Source organism: Macaca fascicularis, chromosome 7 (assembly GCF_037993035.2).
Source record: "Macaca fascicularis isolate 582-1 chromosome 7, T2T-MFA8v1.1".
Lineage (NCBI taxonomy): Eukaryota > Metazoa > Chordata > Mammalia > Primates > Cercopithecidae > Macaca > Macaca fascicularis.
The window spans coordinates 132,304,818-132,327,191 of NC_088381.1; the positions used below are offsets into that span (position 1 = coordinate 132,304,818).

General features: G+C 43.8%; 1 protein-coding gene across 4 annotated transcripts; it reads right to left on the reverse strand.

Moving 5' to 3' along the window:
• ZBTB25 (zinc finger and BTB domain containing 25) lies at positions 1-22,237 on the reverse strand. 4 transcript variants are annotated; one of them, XM_015453890.4, is made up of 3 exons: positions 22,130-22,237; positions 6,686-6,865; positions 1-1,221 (listed from the first exon to the last, which is right to left on the reverse strand). In XM_015453890.4, the coding sequence occupies exons 2-3, from the start codon at positions 6,856-6,858 to the stop codon at positions 87-89; spliced, it is 1,308 nt and encodes a 435-aa protein (XP_015309376.2). In that variant the 5' UTR covers positions 6,859-6,865; positions 22,130-22,237; the 3' UTR covers positions 1-86. The 4 variants fall into 4 exon arrangements, with proteins under 4 accessions (XP_015309376.2, XP_005561526.2, XP_005561527.2 ...); XM_005561469.5 differs by lacking the exon at positions 22,130-22,237 and adding an exon at positions 21,312-21,472; XM_005561470.5 differs by lacking the exon at positions 22,130-22,237 and adding an exon at positions 21,208-21,472.
• Between the last annotated feature and the right edge of the window lie 137 nt (positions 22,238-22,374).

A 22,374-nucleotide genomic window follows, 5' to 3' on the forward strand; every position in this document is an offset into this window, starting at 1 on the left:
TTGAGGAGGAAAATAATTTATGAATAAAAAATGCCATGCGAATTTTCTTTTTCAGAATTGGTATAAAAATTCTGAAAGAGAAGCTGCTACTCAACTAGGATAGCATCCACATTTTCTTGTGTAAGCTCTGACTCTAAGGCACAAGGCAAGTCTAAGTGTTCTTGTGACAAGCGAGAACTTTTCAGGGAGACATCAGACCAGTTGTCACAGTATGGCTGAAATCTCTGGGCCAATGCATTACCAAACCTTTGGAATCGGTTATATCTGTAAGATTTACCTTTGTGTGTATACATGTGTTCCAACAATTGGCTCTTTCGAGGGAATTTATGACCACAGATGGTACAGCTCATTTTTCTTTTCCTTGAAAAAGAAAAATTACAGTTTAATTCTACTGGCTCTGCGTCTTTGGAGATCAAAGATACTTGACTGATCTGCAAAGGCTCTGTGGTATCCCGGTTGGTGTGGTCTGGCTGCTGTTCATTCTCCTTAACAATGAAGGAGCTGAGCCTGTGGCATTCAAGGGCCTTGCTGTTTTCATTAAGGGGATGCACTTCACCAAGGTCATTGCTTTCCAGAATGGAAGCAGGGACACCGAATGGCAGGGATCCAGACACATGTGTATGGAGATGTTGCCTTAGGTTACCACGGGAATCAAAACGTTCCCCACAGTAATGGCATAAGTGTATTTTGATACTGTTTTCAGTAGAAGTGGGGCCTGTCACCTCTGATGATGGTGAGGGGTGGCTCTGGGAGATCACAGATTCTGGGTCACATCTCTCCTGCTTGATGGAAACTGGGGGCTTCTGGTGCTCCTCCAGCGCCTGGGTGACAGGATGGGCCCTCTGCTGGTCTGCAGTGCCATCATCCAGACCAATAGCAAGAGACAGCTGTAACTGGGGGTGATCACCCTGGACAGCAGCTCTGTTTCCACTGTTACTAGAAGGAGCTTCTTTGACCTCCAGTCCTTGTTTCACAACTGTTTTTTGGGTTGTTGAGATCTGAATGCCATATAAATTTGAGGACTGCACAGTCTCCGGTGAGAACACTTGATTCATTTCAGTTGCAATGTGAGAAAGGTAGTCGGCGTGAAGAAATCGAATCCCTTCCTCCAAACGACTATGATCCACAATCTGCTTTGGCCCTTTCCCCGTGTACATAATATGCAACAAATAGCTGAATATGTCAGGTTGGATGTCAGTTGGCTGTATTTTTATGCATTCACTGTTAAAAACAAAAACAGACCCACAAGAAATGAAACACAACCTAGTTGGCCTTTCAGCTAACAGCATAGTCTGAGACTAAAGCAATTTCTTCCTAAGAAGTTCAAACTTAGCAATCTGCCTTATAAAACATGGCAACACAGGCTTAAACTTTCATTTTATACCAACTTTATGGCCCACCAAAAAGTCTTCCTGTATTCAATCTACTGCCTAAAGTTAGGAAACACAGACACATTCTGATTAGTTCAACGTTAATCGAATGACTCCTAAGTGATATGCACTATACTAGATGCCAGGGGTAGAAAATTGATGAATAAAATAGGTACCCTGCTCTTAAGGAATTTAACAGTCTGTCGAGTAAACAATCAAAAGAACTAAAAACAGGGACTCAAAACAGATACCTGTATGCCAATGTTCACTGCAACATTACTACAGTAGCCAAAAGGTAGAAAGAAGCTGAGTGTCCACCAAAAGATGAGTGGATAAACACAAGATGGCTTACACATACAATGGAATATTATTCAACCATAAAAGAAGGAAGTTCTGATACCTGCTACAACGTAGAGAACCCCGAAAATATCATGCTAAGTAAAATAAGACAGACACAAAAGGATGAGTATTGTATAAAATATCTAGAATAGGCAAAGTCATAGAGATAGAAAGTAAATTAGCAGTTTCCAGGGGTTGAGAGTGTGAGATGGGGCATTATTGCTTAACGGGTACAAAGTTTCTGTTTGGGGTGATAAAAAAGTTTTGGAAATAGATAGTAATAATGGTTGTACAACATTGTGAATGTGATTATCACCACTGCATTGTATAATTAAAAATAGTTAAAATGGCAAATTTTACATGTTTATAGCCACAACAAAAATATCTTAAAACTGTTGAAAGAATCTATTGAAATCGGCCAGGTGCGGTGGCTCACGCCTGTAATTCCAGCACTTTGGGAGGCCAAGGCAGGTGGATCATCTGAGTTCAAGACAAGCCTGACCAACATGGTGAAACCCCGTCTCTACTAAAATTACAAAAAACTAGCCGGGTATGGTGGCACACGCCTGTGGTCCTAGCTACTAGGGAGGCTGAAGCAGGAAAATTGCTTGAACCTGGGAGGCAGAGGTTGCAGTGAGCTGAGATCACACCACCGCACTTCAGCCTGGGCAACAGAACGAGACTCTGTCTCAAAAAAAAAAAAAAAAAAAAAGAATCCATTGAAATTGATAATATTTAAAATCTAAATGCTAATCCTATTTTGGCTTCCCAAATATATTCATATATGTGTTCTTTAAACCACAAATGAGAGGCCAGGCATGGTGGTTTATGCCTGTAATCCCAGCACTTTGGGAGGCTGAGGCAGGTGGATCACTTGAGCTCAGGAGTTCAAGATCAACCTGGGCAACACAGCAAAATCCTGTCTCTACAAAAATACAAAACAAACAAACAAAAAATTAGCCAGTCGTGGTGGCATGCACCTATAGTCCAAGCTACTCGGGAGGCTGACATGGAAGGAACACTTGAGTCCAGGAAGCAGAGGTTGCAGTGACCTAGGATCGTGCCACTGCACTCCAGCCTGGGCAACAGAGCCAGACTCTGTCTCAAATAATTAAAAATAAAAATAAATAAATAAATCACAATGAATACAGGTATAATTTTGAAAAGCTTAAAAATAATCCCAAATTTCAATTTTTACGTATGAATCTAGAATTCAAGTAATAGATGGAAATAAGTATGTAAGAAATCAGACATATCCCTGCAAAATTAGAATAGAGACAACCTGAAGGAAATGTTGCTATCAAGGAACAATGAAATCAGTGAATGGACTTACCTTCCCTGAAGCAGAAGTTTATGTCAGTGCATCAGATTGCTCTGGGTGGCAGTATGCTGGCAATCCATTGCTTTAGTCTTGATACCTTAGGACTTCCCTCTTCCTCTACTGGGTTCCACTCTTAGCTCTAACCCACCCACTAACATGGTTTGTGGCAGGGCTTTTAAAAATATCAGTTCAGGGTTCTAATAACATGATTTTTAGTTGCTCAATACAGAGATACCACATAGCAGGCCTACCTTTGTATCACCTGGGTTCAGTTTAGCAAGCACATAACAGGTGCACTGAGAGCTGAACCAACTCACAGCTCTCAAGAGACTGCTCTGAAGGTGGCGTTTCCAATATAGTGAGAGTAATCTACACTGACACTTAGGTCAGATAAGAAACTCCTTCATTTGCCAGAAAAAGTTGCCCATTACTTGTCCCCACTCCAATCTCCTCTCCACTTTGTGCCGTATGTTTCAACCATTCCAATCTATTCTGTGGTCGGAATGAGCTGGCCTGGTTCATATATCTGTATATGTTTTCATGCCATTTTTTCCCTCTGCCTATGATGCACATTCTTGAGTCCTTCTACAACATCTGAAAAACTCCTTCTGATTCTTCAAGATCCAGGATCTCTGTAAAGCCCATTCCAACCTTCTCAAAATAGGGCCACTGAAACCTTACTCTATCTTGTATACACTTCTGTGACAGACTTAAGGCATTATTATTAATAGTAACAGTAGCTAACAGTGCAAAACTTTATTCTAAGCATTTCAATACTATTAATCCATTTAATCTTCTCAGTACCCATGGGGTGAGTATACTATTCAAACATTTTATAGATAAGGAAATGGAGGCACAGAAGGGTCAATTACAGCACAACTATTTGCTTTATACACATTACTTATCAGACTATGAATTGCTCAAAGACAGAGATTATAACTTACCTGTTATTGGGTGATATGGTTTGACCCATATCACCCAACTCTCATCTTCAATCGTAATTCCCATAATTCCCGTAATTCCCATGTGTGGTGGGAGGGACCTGATAGGAGGTAACTGAATCATGGGGGTGGTTCCTCCATGCTATTCTCATGATAGTAAGTTCTCACGAGATCTGATGGTTTTATAAGGGGCTTCCCCCTTCACCTGGCTCTCATTCTTCCTCTTCCTGACACCATGTGAAGAAGGAAGTGTTTGCTTCCTCTCCTGCCATGATTGTAAGTTTCCTGAGGCCTATCAAGCCCTGAGGAATTGTGAGTCAATTAAATCACTTTCCTTTTTAAACTACCTAGTCTCGGGCCAGGTGCAATGGCTCATGCCTGTAATCCCAGCACTTTGGGAGGCTGAAGCAGGTGGATCACCTGAGGTCAGTAGTTCAAGACCAGCCTGGGCAATGTGATGAAACCCTGTCTCTACAAAAAATACAAAAATTAGTTGGGTGTGGTGGTACACACCTGTAATCCCAGCTATTCGGAGGCTCACAAGAATCACCTGAACCTAGGAGTTGGAGCTTGTAGTGAGCCGAAATCATACCATTACACTCCAGCCTGGGGGACAGAGTGAGACTCTGTATCAAAAAAAAAATGAAAAAAAACCCCCCAGTTTGAGGTACGTCCTTACAGCAGCATGAGAACGGATTAATACACTGAGGTATAGCACAGAGCCTTACATATTGAATACTTATTCAATAAATATTTGAATGAATTAACAATTAAGGCCGGGCATGGTGACTCACGTCTATAATCCCAGCACTTTGGGAGGCCGAGGCGGGTGGATCATCTGAGGTCGGGAGTTCTAGACCAGCCTGACCAACATGGAGAAACCCCGTCTCTACTAAAACCACAAAATTATCAGGGCGTGGTGGCGCATGCCTGTAATCCCAGTTAACTCAGGAGGCTGAGGCAGGAGAATCACTTGAACCCAGGAGGCGGAGGTTACAGTGAGCCGAGATTGCACCATTGTACTCCAGCCTGGGCAACAAGAGCGAAACTCTGTCTTCAAAAAAAACAAAAACAAAAACAATTACAATGTATAATTGAGGCTGAACTCCTATTTCAAGTAAGGTTATTTAAAAAAACATAGAGTGTTCCGTCACTTTCAATCTAGGATGGAATAAAACTACTCTACCAAAAGGTTAGAATCTGAATACCACTTTCCTTCCCCCTCCCTACATACCTAATATGTTGGATTAACCCAAATTTGAAAAAGCAAAGTAATTTTGAAAAAATATTTGAAACAAGTGACCCTTAAACTATAATACAGACCATATGGCAGGTAGAATTAGGATACTGAAACTTTGCTATGAAAGTGTTATATGAGCCCGGGTGCAGTGGCTCACGCCTGTAATCCCAGCAATTTGGAAGGCCAATGCGGGCAGATCACCTGATGTTAAGAGTTCGAGTTCAGCCTGGCCAACATAGTGAAACCCCATCTTTACTAAAAAATACAAAAATTAGTCAGGCGTGGCGGCACACACCTATAGTCCCAGCTACTTGGAAGGCTAAGGCAAGAGAACTGCTTGAACCTGGGTGGTGGAGGTTGCAGTGTGCCGAGATCGCACCACTGCACTCCAGCCTGGGCAACAGAGCTAGACTCCATCTCAAAAAAATTAAAAAATAATAAAACAAAAGTGTTACATGAAATAAAAATTAACAGCTTAGTGACTAGAAGCATAGACATAGCTTCAGACATACCTGTATCAAACTTAATGGCTATATAATCCTGCATGGGCAAGTTACTTAACTCAGTCTCAGTTTTCCTTTCCCTAAAATAGGGAGAGCAGTAGAATTTACACTACAGGGCAAATACTTAGTGCTTTGGTATGGGATAAGCCTTCAGTAAATTTTAGCTATTTTTTTTTTTTTTTTTGAGACAGAGTCTTGCTCCGTCACCCAGGCTGGAATGCAGTGGCACGATCTCGGCTCACTGCAACCTCCACCTCCCAGGTACAAGCGATTCTCCTGCCTTAGCCTCCCGAGTAGCTGGGACTACAGCTGTCCACCATGCCTGGCTAATTTTTGTTTTTTAGTAGAGACGGGGGTTTCACCATATTGGCCAGGCTGGTCTCAAACTCCTGACCTTGTGATCCGCCTACCTTGGCCTCCCAAAGTGCTGGGATTACAGATGTGAGCCACGGCAACCGGCCAATTTTAGCTATTCTTAGTTTCATTCTTATTTTCCACTATGGAGCCTACCCACTGAGTTTAATTACTGATGTATAAAAAATTATTATAATTTAGCCAGGCACAGTGGCTCACGCCTGCAATCCCAACACTTTGGGAGGCTGAGGCAGGCAAATCACCTGAGGTCAGGAGTTCGAGATCAGCCTGACCAACATGGTGAAACCCTACCTCTACTAAAAATACAAAAATTAGCCAGGCGTGGTGGCACGCGCCCGTAATCCCAGGTACTCAGAAGGCTGAGGCATGAAAATCGCTTGAACCTGGGCAGTGGAAGTTACAGTGAGCCGACATTGCGCCATTGCACTTCGGCCTGGGTGACAGAGCAAGACTCCATCTCCAAAAAAAAAAAAGAAAAAATTATAACTTTACTTCTTAGGGTGACTCTGTAACAAAGAATTTCCAAAATGATATTATAATAAGGCTTATATAAATCACAATATTAAAAATTCTTATTTACAAAAACACATCCTTACCTTGTTTGGTGAATAAATATCATCTTGAAATAGTTAGAAAAAGCAGCAAGCACCGCTCTGTGGGCTTTGAAGTAAACATCTCCAATTGCAACTGTGCAATCACACAGAAAACCAAATTCTCGCTGCATGTTCAGTTGTTGGAGAAGAACAAGGCTATGGCTGGCAGTGTCCATTGTGGTTCTGAAAAAACGACAAGATAAATATATATAGGTGTGTATTTATATACGCATTACTTTTTATTAACATAAAATTGTCTACAGTTCACACAAACCTACAAAGTAACAAGGAAACCTAAATTTAAATGAAATTATTCAAGTTTTCCATCCTATTACTTTCACTGCAAACACGGCTAACACTAAATTCCTCCATTATGCCAACTGATATAAACTCTGCTGAACCATAAAATATGACCCTTTTTCCTCTGATAAGAAGATAGCTTGGTATGGTGACACACGAAGACAGACCTGTCCTTTTCCATCTATGTGAACACAATGTTTCTAATCTTGTTTCCTCATTAGAAAAATGAAAAGGAGATACTGATTCCTGCCTCAGAGTTAAATGAGATAACTTATGTGAAAATCATGTTGTAATGGAAACTGCTACTTGATGTTAGCTATGTTAATAACATAACAGGGTATCCTGGCTGAGCTAGAGATGTCACTCCTCCTCACGGATCCTCTGGTACTCAGGGGATACTGGCCTCCCACCTCTCATCAAATGTTTGGGGGACTTATCAGTCACAGTAGCTCAGGAACCCTTAAAATAGATGTCAAGCCACATCCCCAATTTAATTGTGGCCCAAGAGCCTCATGAGAAAGAACTTAAGCCGGTGCAGTGGCTCATGCCTGTAATCCCAGCACCTTGGGAAGATGAGGCTTGAGCCCAGGTATTCGAGACCAGCCTGAGCAATATAGTGAAACCTCATCTCCACAAAAAATAAAACAATTAGCTGGGTATGGTGGCATGCACCTGTACTCCCAGCTACTTGGGGGGCTGAGGCAGGAGGATCACTTAAGCCTGGGAGGTCAAGGCTGCAGTGAGCTGTGATCACACCACTGCACTCCAGCCTGGGCAACAGTGAAACTGTCTCAACAAAACAAAACAAAACAAAAAACCAAAAAAAAAAAAAACAAACAAACAAAAAAGAAAGAACTTAAACCCTGATCTCATCTGGATTCAGATGCACATTAGAATGTAGGTTCCCAAAGGAAGTAGAAGGCAAGGTGGAACAACTGTCGGGGGAGCCTATATGAGGAAGAATATGCAGAATTCTGGCCAAGAAGCCGAGTATAAGCAGCAAAGACATTCAGAAGTGCCCTGGTTTCAGGCAGGTGCGAGACTATCTCATCTTCTCTACCCTACTGTGGAGAGAGCCCTGGTAGCTGTAGTATAAAGGGCATCACTGGGTGGCCAGGAGAACATCCTTTGAAAGAGCAGACACTGAAAAAAAGAATGAGGTTTCCACACCAGCCAGTTAGACCAAGGTCTAAGGAGGTCAGTGATGGAATGCGGGGTTAGCCGTCTGGAGACAGGCAGTGGCTTGGGCAGCAGACAGCTAAGTGATCAGTAATATAATAAATATAGCTAACATTTTATAGTGCTTCCTATGTGACAAAAATTAGCCAGGCATGGTGGTGCATGCCTTAGTCCCAGCTACTTGGGTGGCTGAGTCAGGAGGACATCTTGAGCCAGGAAGATTGAGGCTACAGCGAGCCATGATCATGCCACTGCACTTCAGCCTGGGTGGCAGAGCAAGACCCTGTCTCAAAAAAAAAAAAAAAAGCCGGGTACGGTGGCTCAGGCCTGTAATCCCAGCACTTTGGGAGGCCGAGGCGGGCGGATCACGAGGTCAGGAGATCGAGATCATCCTGGCTAACACAGTGAAACCCCATCTCTACTAAAAATGCAAAAAATTAGCTGGGCATGGTGGCGGGTGCCTGTAGTCCCGGCTACTTGGGAGGCTGAGGCAGGAGAATGGCATGAACCCGGGAGGCAGAGCTTGCAGTGAGCCAAGATCGCGCCACTGTACTCTAGCCTGGATGATAGAACATGACTCCGTCTCAAAAAAAAAAAAAAGGTAGAATCTATTAAAACTACATATTTAATGTACTGATGTGGAATAATCCCCAAATTTTATTATTATTATTCTTATTAGAGACGAAGTTTTGATCTTGTTGACCAGGCTGGAGTGCAATGGCTCCATCTCAGCTCACTGCAACCTCCGCCTCCCAGGTTTAAGTGAGTCTCCTGGCCTCCCAAGTAGCCTCCCAAGTAGCTGGCATTACAGGTGCCCGCCACCATGCCCAGCTAATTTTTGTATTTTTAGTAGAGATGTGATTTCACCATGTTGGCCACGCTGGTCTCGAACTCCTGACCTCAGGTGATCTGCCCACCTCGGCCTCCTAAAGTGCTAGCATTACAGGCATGAGCCACTGTGCCGAGCCTAACAAAATAAAAATCTATATTGACAATTTCAGCATGTGAAAAACGTGTCTTAGAATCAATGAAATGATTATTTTTTGAATAATAATCAATTTTTTGAAAAAACTGAAGTATCTTAAATTAGCCTGATAAATTGTCTCAAAAAACAAAAACAAAAACAAAAAAACACCAAACCCTCAGATCATAAACATTTTCACCAGTTCTTCCCATTATGTAGTATAATGAACTACTGAACCACAGGGAAATGAGACATAGCACACTAATAAGCCACCCATACGGGAATCTTATGGTTAATGGTCTATGGGTAATAGTTAAATTCTTCACTTATTCAACAGATTTTTTGAAGAGCAATTTAATAAAGAAAAAATATGTAAAAGTGTGCATTGTACAAGGCATGGAGACAGAAAAAAATGACAGATGTTACACTCAAGATTACAGGCTCACAGGAAAGATAAAACATCAAACCATAATTATAATATGAAATAAATGCATTTAGTAGCATAGAGCAGTTAGAGAACATGCTATCAGAGGGAGACAAACACAGGCAACTCAATGGGAAAGAAGGCCAGGTAGAAAAAAAAATAAAATGAATAAAATTACTGGGAAGAATATGAATATTTAGATAACAGAAGGATTCAGTCTGGCATAGAAAAAAAAACCAAAGTAACAGAAATAATGAGATGTGGTCAGCTCACAAAGGATACTGAATATAAGACTAAAAAGTAGTATAGTGTTTGAAATCAACTATCTAAGACGTGTGAGTAAGAACAGCATGATCAGTTACCTTACTCTGTGGGAGGGAGAACAGAGTGTGGTAGTTAAAGCTTGAACTAAAATCAGACAGCTTAAAATTTTAGCTCTGCCATTTACCAGCTGCATGGTCTTGGCAAGATACTTAACTCTCTGGGCCTCCATTTCACTTATAAAATATGGATAATGACAGTATCTAACTTAAAGGTTATTTGAATTTAATGATATAATGCACTTAGAAATAGTGGGCCCATAGTAAGTGCTTAATAAATACGAGGCATTATCATCATCACCATCATTAGGCATGAATCAAGACTGCTCTAATAGCAACATATAAAAAATATTAGCAAGGGAAAAGGCATGGAGAAAGAAAAGACTGGCTAGAAGCCTACTATGATATCAAAGTAATCGTGGTGGGAATGGAGGAAGGAATACAAAAGATACATTAGACACAAAACTGACATGACTTGGCAACAGATTGGATGTGGTCACCACAGAGATCAAATCAAAGGTGAGTCTCAGAATTCCAGCTTGGGTAAATAGAAGAATTCATCCATTCCTTCAGATCACATTTTCAGAGTAACTGCCACGTGCTAGGTGTTGATATAAAGGCAGAGTCCCAGAACATTAGAGAAGTAGTACAGAAACTGGCTTGATAAGAGGCTCCCACCTCAAAAAAAAAAAAAAAAAAAAAAAAAAGGCCAGGTGCGGTGGCTCACACCTGTAATCCCAGCACTTTGGGAGGCCAAGGCGGGCGGATCACCTGAGGTCAGGAGTTCGAGACCACCCATGGTCAACATGGTGAAACCCCATCTCTACTAAAAATACAAAAAATTAGCCAGACGTGATGGCGGGTGCCTGTAATCCCAGCTACTCGGGAGGCTGAGTCAGGAGAACCGCTTGAGCCCGAGAAGCAGAGGTTGCAGTGAGCCAAGATCATGCCATTGCACTCCAGCCTGGGCAACAAGAGCGAGTTCCGCCTCAAAAAAAAAAAAAAAAAGAAGAAGAAGAAGAATAGAGGTTTCACCTCAGACACCCTGAGCTCCAAATGTCTACCAGATATCTAAGTAGAAATGTTTAGTGATCAGCAGAGACAAGAAGCAGGACTGGGCTCTAGAGAGAGCAGAGCCAGAGAGGGAGAAGAGGCCTCTAAAATGACAAGGCTGAAGTAACCAAGTATGAAAATAATAAAGTAGACTAAAAAGTAGAATGAAATAAGAGGGAAAAAAGCTAACAATGAATCTTTGGAAAACAGAAAAGACACAATAAGACAGAGAAGGAGAAATAAGAAAACATCGTCATTGAGGAAAAGCAATGACCTTGCAGAAAGGAGGTGGCAATGGTGCAAAATAACTGAAGAGAAACATGGGGGTGAGGCCCATTACAAACATGTCGAGTGTAATGACCAAAAGATTCCTGGTGACCTCTGACAATAGCACAGGAAAGCAGCAAGGGCCAAATATTTGACTGCAGGGGATATTAGAAACCAGAGGCTAGGCCAAGCGCAGTGGCCCACGCCTGTAATCCCAGCACTTTAGGAGGACAAGGTGAGTGGACCACTTGAGGCCAGGAGTTTGAGACCAGCCTGGACAACATGGTGAGACCCCGCTTCTACTCAAAATACAAAAATTAGCCGGGTGTGGGGGCACATGCCTGTAATCCCAGCTACTTGGGACGTTGAGGCCGAAGAATCACTTGAACCCAGGAGGCAGAGGTTGCAGTGAGCTGAGATCCATTGCACTCCAGCCTAGGCAACACAGCGAGATTCTGTCTCAAAAAAATAAAAATAAAAATAAAGAAACCAGAGGGCATAAAGCCTAGACACAGACATGACAGGACAAGACATTAAGGGAGCTTCAGATCAGAAGAAGACCCAAATGCACCTCTTCCCTTTACATATGAAAGAAACCTGGAGTAATAAACTCTGAAACTTACATAGAGCACTGAAGTTTACACAGAACTTTCATATACAATAATTTATCTACTTCAGATTAGATAATTTCTATTAATCTATCCTCAAATTAAATGACTTATCTCTTCTATCTGCTCTGTTAAATCTATTCAAGATTTTTGTTTCAAATACTGTATTTTCAGATATAAAATTTTCATTTCGTTCTTTTTTAAAGTTTCTAGTTCTCTGCTGAGATTTCCTATTTGTTCACATATACAACATTATTTTGCTTTACATCCTTGAGCATAGTTATAATAGCTGCTTTAAATCTTCTCTGCTAAATCCAACCTTTGGCTCATTGTGGGGTCAGTCTCCACTGATTAGGGTGATGGTTTCTGGATTATAGCCTAGATATTGTGATTAATACAAATGACTCTAGATTCTGTAATATTCTTCCAAAGAGTGTTTATGTTTTTGTTTTTGTAGACAATTACCTCAGCTAGACTTAAACTCCAAGTTCTGCCTCCCCTGTGGTGGACAGCAGCTAAAATCTCTGCTCCTCTAGCCTTAAGTGTGCTGTTTGGAGGCTGCTCCACACATGTACAGTTCAGGGCTTTGCAAGAAATTCAAGCAGAGTTTATAAACAGTGTTTGGGGTTCTGCCACTCCAACATTCTTTCTAGGATTTTCTCCTGCACTTTCCAGCTGCGTGATCACTGTGAGCTCTGTCCCCATTTCTTCTAGAGAGATTACAGGTTGTTATTACAGTTGTAGCCACCTCTTCATATCACCAGCTGGGACCTATGCCAGTCTAAAAGCCATAAAAACAGAAGCTTATTCACTGCTGTTCTCCTCTTCCAATTGCAGACCTCAATCTAGTTTCTGTAATTCTCAAATGTCATCTAGTCATTTTTAAAACTTTCATCAGCTGGGCGCAGTGGCTCACGCCTGTAATCCCAGCACTTTGGGAGGCAGAGGTGGGCAGATCACCTGAGGTCGGGAGTTCGAGACCAGCCTGATCAACATGGAGAAACCCCATCTCTACTAAAAATACAAAATTAGCCGGGTGTGGTGGCACATGCCTGTAATACCAGCTACTCCAGAGGCTGAGGCAGCTGAGCTGCTTGAACCCGGGAGGCAGAGGTTGCGGTAAGCCGAGATCGTGCCACTGCACTCCAGCCTGGGCAACAAGAGCAAAACTCCATCTCAAAAGGGAAAAAAAAAAATTTATCAAGTTTATATTTATCTGCAGGAAATTGTCCTGATAGGAACTATTCAACCATTGCCGCCTCCTCCAACATTTTGTGTTTTTTTTTAAATGAAAGCAATTTATTAGAAAATAAATAAAAGAATGGCTACTCCATAGGCAGAGCAGCCCTACTCAACCATTACTGTTTATCAGCAGTTCTAAAAACCTGTGGTCTCATGATCCACTTACACTTTTTAAAAAAAGTATTACAGGCTGGGCGCGGTGGCTCACACCTGTAATCCCAGCACTTTGGGAGGCCAAGGTGGGCGGATCACAAGGTCAGGAGTTCAAGACCTGCCTGGCAACTTGGTGAAACCCCATCTCTACTAAAAATAAAAATAAAAATAAAAATAAAAAAATAGCTGGGCATGGTGGCATGTGCCTGTAATCCCAGCTACTTGGGAGGCTGAGGCAGGAAAACTGCTTGAACCGGGACCTGGGAGGAGGAAGATGTAGTGAGCCGAGATCACACCACTGCATTCCAGCCTGGGCTACAGAGCGAGACTCTGTCTCAAAAAAAAAGTATTACAGATTATGAAGAGCTGCTGTTTATATAGATTTATCAATATTTACGATATTCAAAATTAAAAGACTTTAAAATATTTATTTAAAATAGCAATAAACCCATTACATACTAACATATTTTTTCCTTAAAAAACTTTCAAAAACAAGTGAGAGGAGTGGTATTAATTTACATTTTGCAATCCTCTTTAATACCTGGCTTTAACAGATGCAGCTGGACTCTCTTATCTGATTCTGCATTCAATCTGTTGTCATATGTTGTTTTGGTTCGAGTATATTGAGAATCTGTTCTTACATAAGGGAGATCCTTATTGACCCATGAAACCTTCAGTGGCTCCTTGGACCACACTTTGAGAACCACTGCCCTACACTATCTTTTTTTCTTGTTTTTTTTTTTTTCTTTTAAATCTTGTGAGGTAGTAGAGCAGGTACTATCAGTTCTATTTTATGGCTGGGAACCACAGGCTCAGAGAAGGCAGGAAACATACCTGAAGTCAAACAACTAGCAATTAAATGGCGCTGGTAATACCTCAAGACTGACTTTAAACCCGGGGCCCTTTCTTTAAAACCCCATCTAGAACTTTCAGCATTTATACTGTTGTCAGATTTTGCAAATATGTTGAATCAAATAAGGGAGTAAACTTTTCAAGTGTATAAAATGAAACAAAATCTATTAAAAAAAAAAACACCAAGTACACATGAGATGCGTTCAAACTTGTTTTGCATAATAGACCTTTGATGTTGTAATATATCAGATTACTTCAAATCAATAGCCCCATTCCAGTGCAAAGTTATTAGAACATTTTCTAATACAACCTACTTTGCAAACTATTAGCTAGACTTTTTGTATAGCCTTTGCTCATCATTCTTTGACTGTCTATTTTATTTTCTCTAGTATGTGAAAAAGCTAAAGTTTCCCATGAATACAGAAAGAGCTTAGAAGTTACATTTGAGACTTTCTGATGAGAATTTTAAGATGTGAGAGAAATTATGGAAAAATAATGTATCATTTTATTATACTTATAAATACTAGAATCAAAATGTAAGAGTGCTACATTTTTAGAAGTTTTATCTGTTATCAAAGTGATACATTATCATAATATGTTTAGCATTGATTTTTTTTTTTTTTTTTTTTTGAGACGGAGTCTCACGCTGTTGCCCAGGCTGGAGTGCAGTGGCGCGATCTCGGCTCACTGCAAGCTCCGCCTCCCGGGTTCCCGCCATTCTCCTGCCTCAGCCTCCTGAGTAGCTGGGACTACAGGCGCCCGCCACCGCGCCCGGCTAATTTTTTGTATTTTTAGTAGAGACGGGGTTTCACTGTGGTCTCGATCTCCTGACCTTGTGATCCGCCCGCCTCGGCCTCCCAAAGTGCTGGGATTACAGGCTTGAGCCACCGCGCCCGGCCAGCATTGATATTTAAGAGATTACAAAAACCTTCTTTACCTTTTAGATTGTAGTAACTCTGGATTACTTCAAATTAAGATGGAACAACTTTATACTAGTATCTATGTTTGTTTAAAGCTGGCTTGATATTCAATATATATCTTTGATTCTTATGTATTTAGAAAAATCTACTGTACTAGACTGGACTCTCAGATCTATGGTAGCCAGACTGATATCCTGGACTACACAGCTCTTCATTCTCTCAGGCTGTAAGAATCTTTAATAAAAAAGGAACAAAAAGAGCAAGATGACTGTTTCTGTAGGAAAACAGTCTTAGATATTTTCTCTGTCAATGCTTACCACTGATACTTTATGATGAATTATCATTCAGACAAGGAGACAGGAAAGTTGGCAGAGGAGTATGTACAGCTTTTTTGAGCTACTTACTCACGGCTATAAATACAAAGGCAAAAGCAAAATATTTCAAGTGCCATATGATAAAAGACTTTATATAGCGACTAACTTTTTTAATGGAACTTTCACATGACTGTAGAGGTGTGACATTTTATTACCTAGAGAATGAAAAAATGTTTGTAGAAATCATTTTATCCTGAAACAGAGGTTCTTATTGCTGACTATACTGTAAAACCTTCTATGAAGAGCTGTATTGATGTCTGAGTCCCAACCCAGGCTTAGCCCAAACAGAACTGAATTCCTAGGGGTGAGGCACAGATTGTTTTTTTTTCTTTTTTAAGACAGAGTGTCGCTCTGTCACCCAGGCTGCAGTGCAGTGGCGTGACCTCAGCTCAATGTAACTTCCGCCTCCTGGATTCAAGTGCTTCTCTCTGCCTCAGCCTCTGGAGTAGCTGGGACTACAGGCGCCCACCACCACATCTGGCTAATTTTTATATTTTTGTGGAGACGGGGTTTTGCCACGTTGGCCAGGCTGGTCTCGAACTCCTTACCTCAGGTGATCCACCTGCCTTGGTCTCCCAAAGTGCTGGGATTACAGGCGTGGGCCACTGTTCTCGGCCAGATTCTTTTTTTAAAAAGCTTCCCAGGTGATTCTAACGTGACACCTCAGTTAAGAACCACTGCCGGCCGGGCGCGGTGGCTCACGCTTGTAATCCCAGCACTTTGGGAGGCCGAGGTGGGCGGATCACGAGGTCAGGAGATCGAGACCACAGTGAAACCCTGTCTCTACTAAAAATACAAAAAATTAGCCGGGCGTGGTGGTGGGCGCCTGTAGTCCCAGCTACTCAGGAGGCTGAGGCAAGAGAATGGCATGAACCCGGGAGGCGGAGCTTGCAGTGAGCCGAGGTCCAGATCCCGCCACTGCACTCCAGCCTGGGCTACAGAGCAAGACTCTGTCTCAAAAAAAAAAAAAAAAAAAAAAAAAAAAAAAAAAAAAAGAACCACTGCCTCAAAGGAACAGGGGACCAAGGAAACCCAAGAAATTATTTCACACTCTACAATTACAGTGATATTTAAGAGACTATAAAAAAAAAACCTTCTTTACTTTCTAGATTGTAGTAACTCTGGATTAGTTCCAACTAAGTAAGATAGAGCAACTTTATACTAGTCTCTATAAATAAACAATTCCTTAAGAGCATTCAAAGTGTGGAAATTATGTTGACTACATTAAATGAACAAATAACAACTGTAATTCTAATTGTAACCTTAAAATATTGGCCAGATTGGCCGGGCGCGGTGGCTCATGTCTGTAATCCCAGCACTTTGGGAGGCCGAGGCGGGCAGATAACGAGGTCAGGACCATCCTGGCTAACGCAGTGAAATCCCAATTCTACTAAAAATATTTTAAAAAGTAGCCGGGCATGGTGGCGGGCACCTGTAGTCCCAGCTACTTGGGAGGCTGAGGCAGGAGAATGGCATGAACCCAGGAGGCGGAGCTTGCAGTGAGCCGAGATCACACCACTGCACTCCAGCCTGGGCGACAGAGCGAGACTCTGCCTCAAAAAAAAAAAAAAAAAAACTGGCCAGATTAAGAAACAAAAGTGCTCCATGGCCGGGCACAGTGGCTCACTCCCAGCACTTTGGTAGGCTGAGGCAGGTGGATTATCTGAGGTCGGGAGTTCAAGACCAGCCTGACCAACATGAAGAAACCCCGTCTCTACTAAAAATACAAAATTAGTCAGGCGTGGTGGCACATGCCTGTTATCCCACTGCTCGGGAGGCTGAGGCGGGAGAATCGCTTGAACCCAGGAGGCGGAGGTTGCGGTGAGCCGAGATCACACCACTGCACTCCACTCTGGGCAACAAAAGTGAAACTGTCTCAAAAAAAAAAAAAAGAAAGAAAAAAAAGAAACAAAAGTGCTCCTAAACTGGCAACCGGGCATGGGTGGGGAGGCAGAGGAACACACTATTTTCAGCCTTCTTTTCAAATAGTACTTAGGAAAAAGAAATATTTACTCTCTTACTCCATTACACCTAGATTGGATTTCATAACATCTAAAAGTGATATAGAAATTCCAAATCTGAAAATACTGTTTGAGGTAAAATCTGCTATAATTCCAGACATCTGCTTATTAAGATATACTGAGAATGTTAGCAAAGAGGGTATGAAGTGGAGGTGGTAGATGATACAGGAAGAGTAGTTATGCTCTAGAAACCTTTAATGGAACTGGGAAACATTAGTTTGGGGCCTCCTGCCTGTTGGCAGACATAGGCAACCTCCAAGCACTTCTAACTCCCATCTAACCAACATGACATTGTAGGATGCCTGATAAAGCCAAGCACACAAGAAAACTAACAACAGTGAGCACAAATTGTTAACAGACCTTTAAAAAAAAATCAGAACCCGGAGAAAGAAAGGAAAAGATTCTTCTTAGTCCATTAAAGACAGACCAAATTTCTAAAAGAAAAAATAAGGTACTCGAAGGACAGGAGAAAGCTGGAAAATTACAATGCTAGTACAGACCTAGACAGTACAGACAAGAGTAACTAAAACTTCTGGATACAGGTAAACCAATATTTCTTTCGCAATGGAACGGTACTCCCATGAACCCATTACTCAAGTGGGCTAATAAAACCCTTTGCTTAAAGTGCCTGGAGATTTCAGGAAAAACAAAACATCCATGCATGACTGATTTGTAAACAGAGAAGAAATGAATTAGAAAAATATCAAAAATAACTGAAAACTCTTAAGTACTTTTTCTCCCAATAAAGTACACACACACACACAAAAGAGAAAAAATTCCTGTTAGCAAAGGGAAAGTAGAAGTGTAAATAAAAGCCTGTAATCCCAGCACTTTAGGAGGCCGAGGAGGGCAGATCACCTGAGGTCAGAGTTCAAGACCAGCCTGACCAATATGGTGAAACCCTGTCTCTACTAAACATACAAAAATTAGTTGGGCGTGGCGGCAGACACCTGTAATCCCAGCTACTTGGGAGGCTGAGGCAGAAGAGCTGCCAATAAGGGGGAAAAACTCAAATGTCCATGGATAATCAAATGGATAAAGAAAATATGGGCCAGGCACAGTGGCTCACACCTGTAATCCCAGCACTTTGGAAGGCCAAGGTGGGCGGATCACTTGAGGTCAGGAGTTCAAGACCAGCCTGGCCAACATGGCTAAACCCCGTCTCTACTAAAAATACAAAAATTAGCCAGGTGTGGTGGCAGGCGCCTGTAATCCCAGCTACTTGGGAGGCTGAGGCCAGAGAATCGCTTGAACGCAGGAAGCGGAGGCAGCAGTGAGCCGAAATTACGCTGCTGCACTCCAGCCTGGGTGACAGAGGTAGACTCTGTCTAAAATAAATAAATAAATAAACTAGAAGTATAAATAAATTTAATAAATAATCCTGAAACTGGTGTTTGCTTCAAACACTTTCTTCTTCCTCCTCTATCCCTAAGCAGGTTCAAATAGCAGTATCTTTCCTTTCTTAAGGAGAATACTGCTATTCTGGTTATTTTCAAAACCTATTATTATAATAAATACTATATGCAAGGCCTTGTGCTAAGTGCTGTATATACATTATCTCTTAAAATCCTCACTGTGATGACTAATGTATTATTTTCATTTCCATTTTACAAATGAGGAAAAATCCTATGCTTAGGACACACAATCAACAAATGGTATACAGCGGAGATAAAAAGCCAGGTCTGTCTCCATAGCCTGTGCTAATAAACTGGAGCAGTATTTTCTCAGCTTTCTCTCCTTAAAAGACTGAAGTTCACATGCTATTTGGAATAAATATGCAGAAAAGGGGCACAGGAAGTGGTGTAGAAAGAAGCACTTTATAACTTATCAAGATAAGAGCACCTGCACTGCTTGTTTAAAACAAGGAAAAACCCTGCAATAACATAAAACCCCCAACTCTTTTCTGGCCCTGTTATTGCTAAAACGGACAAGTTGGTCAGGCACCACCTACGGACCATAGTAAATAAATCACTTTGGTTCAGTGGTGGGGAGGGCATTATGCAACACTTCCCAGCACAGCCCTGGCCAGGATATTTTACGGCCAAGGCACTTGGGCCCCTCCTCCCCAGCTAGACAGCCTGGCTCCTTCACATTCCCCTCAGGAGATAGGGTGGAAGCTCACAGCTCCATTTTGTAAGGCATAGAGGGCAGCTGAAAGTCCTGCTTGGCCTCTCTGGGCAACCACAGGCGCCAATAAATCAGCCACAGGCGATTCTCTCATTCCCTTCCTGGCTGAAGCAGGAGCAAGACATAATGCAAAAGAGCACTGATTGGACTTGAGAGATAAGCGATCTAGGCTTAAATTCTACTGCAAATGACTATATCACTACAGCCCAGGTAATGGCCTGTTTCCTCAGGCTTGTAACATGAAGACAGTACCATCTCCTCTTTGGTAAAGATACAAAGTTCATTTATGAAAGCAGCTAGTATGATACTTCGCCCACTGCAAGTATTCAGTAAACAGCGGCCAACTTGAGCAGAATCCATCTCTAATACATGCAAATAAGACATTCAAGGTAGGACTGGACAAAAAAGGTGTAGCAGGTTATGTGGGTTCCTCTCTGCTTTCTTCCTGACCATACCTTGATATTTCATTGATTGCCAGCTCTCAGAACTAATCTATTCCATGTCCTATCCCATCAGTGTTCTGTTCCCTGTTAAGGAGCTGATGTCCGATAACGGATTCATGATTTGCCCTTAACTAAAATATATGAAGATTGTTAAAGAAGACTTTGATGCCTTAACATAAGGAAGCAACCAATGCTGCAAATAATGGTTATTCTTGAAGAGAACAGCAATGAAATTTTCAGGGGTGGCTGAGGGGTGAAGGCTTTTAGTTCCAAAAATACACCATAGCTGGCCTACCTCACTAGAAATACTATCAAACCCACACAGTGGCCATGCCTGATTTCTCCATAATCTGAATCAAGCCAAGTATAATGACCTCCGCCGGATACATTCTCTACAGGTGAGTGGGGTAAACTGGCACTGCGGTCCTGGCATAGTGGAGAGTGCAATCACCAAGGTGTCTGGAGCCTTGGAGTCTTAGCTATCAAGAGGTGTAGCTAGCTCCAGTTACATCACGCTCTTTAGGCCTGGTGTCTTCTCTGTGATGATCAACAGATTTTCTGTAAGGCACCGCTCAGCTCTAAAACGTGAGATTCCAAAGTGTACTCTACACACTTGATAGTCTTGTGAGAGGATCAATAGCTCTGCCAGACGAACTTGAGTTTCAAGAGAAAGAATGCCAAATTTAATCCCTTGGGGGAGACCCGGGCGCTGACTGTTGAAAACATGCTAGGTGCTGTCAAGTTCCAGGTACTACGCTGTGCTATGCGCTGCCTCCGCAACTGATAACACCTGATTACTCCAAATAATGAGTGCCAGAGAAGGCGGTGATGGGTCAAGCTTCAAAAAGAAAAACTGGATTTGCTTAGAACAAGATAAACATTTGAAGACAGAAAATAAATTATGAGGGCGCGGGGGAAGTCTTCTTGCCCTAGAAACTAGGTAATCACAAGCTGGGAGTGGAAACACTAGCCGCAGCGTCCTCGCAGCATATGGAAAGTCGCCCGCTCCTAAGAGCGGTGGGCGCCAAGCGGGGGAGGCCGCAGGCCTATTGGGGTTTCCTGCTAAGGGTCGCACCCGGACCCGCAGCACGGACGGCTCCGCACCTTCAAGGCACCCCGTGTGCCACCCTGAATCAGGCCCCGGCGGCCGCTCCTAGCAGCAGCAAAGGGTGGTTCTGGGTATTGTTGGCCCAGCGCTCACTCGCGGATGTATTTTCCTCCTGTGCCCTGCCTGACATCTCAATGGGACCAAAAACACCCCTCTCCCCAGCTACTTGCATCTGTCCCGCGACCGGTGCAGCTGCAGGCCGCCGCCCTGGGCGGCTCGCGGCGGGAGGGACTGAGACCGGGGCAGCCCACAAGGGCTGGGCCGCGTCGCTTACCCAGATGCCGCCGCGGCGGCAAGCCGACTCCTCCGTGCAGGAGGGGCGGGCTCCCAAGCCGCGCACAGCAAGCGGTGGAGCCGGCTCACGCACCCCGCGGCTGGCTCTCGCGCGGCTTCCCGCGCCGGCAGCCCGCGATGGCCCCACGTGACCGCGTGTCTGGTAGCAGGGGAACGAGGGGCGCCAAGGCCAGGGTGTGCGTGCGTGCGTGCGTGCGTACGTGCGCGCCCTCCCGCCCGCAGCCGGGCGGGGGTCGGCCCGCGCTCTGAGCGCTGCCGCTACAGTTCGCAGTCGTGACTCTGTAGGCGGAAGCACAGGGACGAGCCTGAGCGTCACAGGCTCCCCACAAACAACCGCGTGACCCGGGGACTTTCCCCAGGGTGTGCAAAAGCACAGGCACCCCCTCAGTTCTGGGGTGAAGGTGGGGGTGGGGAAGGATGCGCCCGCGTGTTCGCTGGGGAAGGGATGAGGGCGCGGGGCCAGGGAGGCCGAGCCGCGGGAGCCTGGGTGGAGAGGCGGACTGGGCGAGGTGGGGCATGGCGAGGGAAGTGACTCAGGGCCAGAGGCGGACAGGCCCACGGAAGGTGGGGTGGGGGGAGCGCGGGGACTAGGCGACCCTGAACCGACCGGACAGAGCGAGGTTTCCGAAGCACTCGAGGCGGACCGCGAGGGACGGCCCAGCTGCTGGGCCCAACGGGGCAGGGGTCTGACATCTGGACAGAGTGGGAAAACAGCCGCGCATACTGCCCTGGGGAGTCGGGAGGAGCCCAGTCACATCCAGCTGTGCAAACAGGAGGAGGAGGAGGTCCCAAGCCTACCCTTGAGAGAGGGGCGAGAGGGGTGGTCAAGCCGCCGCTGCCGCGACAGCCCCCGCGGTGCGGGTTGCGCCAGCCTCCTCGGAGCCCGACGCAGAAACTTGTTGCAACAAACAGGCGACCGCGGGTGCCCCTAGCAGCCAGCGGCAGAGTGGGTGGGCGGGCGAGAGGGAGGGGAAGGCTGGCGGACGCCGCAGCGAACTGGTGGGCAGACCCGGAGTCGCCGCGTAAGCGGGGCCGGCTCAGTG

What these genes read in the sequence shown, in the direction of transcription:
- ZBTB25 (XM_015453890.4), bottom strand. Translation starts at nt 6,858, where the DNA reads ATGGACACTGCCAGCCATAGCCTTGTTCTTCTCCAACAACTGAACATG. An exon ending in ATATTTATTCACCAAACAAG is followed by an intron (nt 1,222 to 6,685) that starts GTAAGGATGTGT and finishes TGTTTTTAACAG; the next exon opens with TGAATGCATAAAAATACAGC.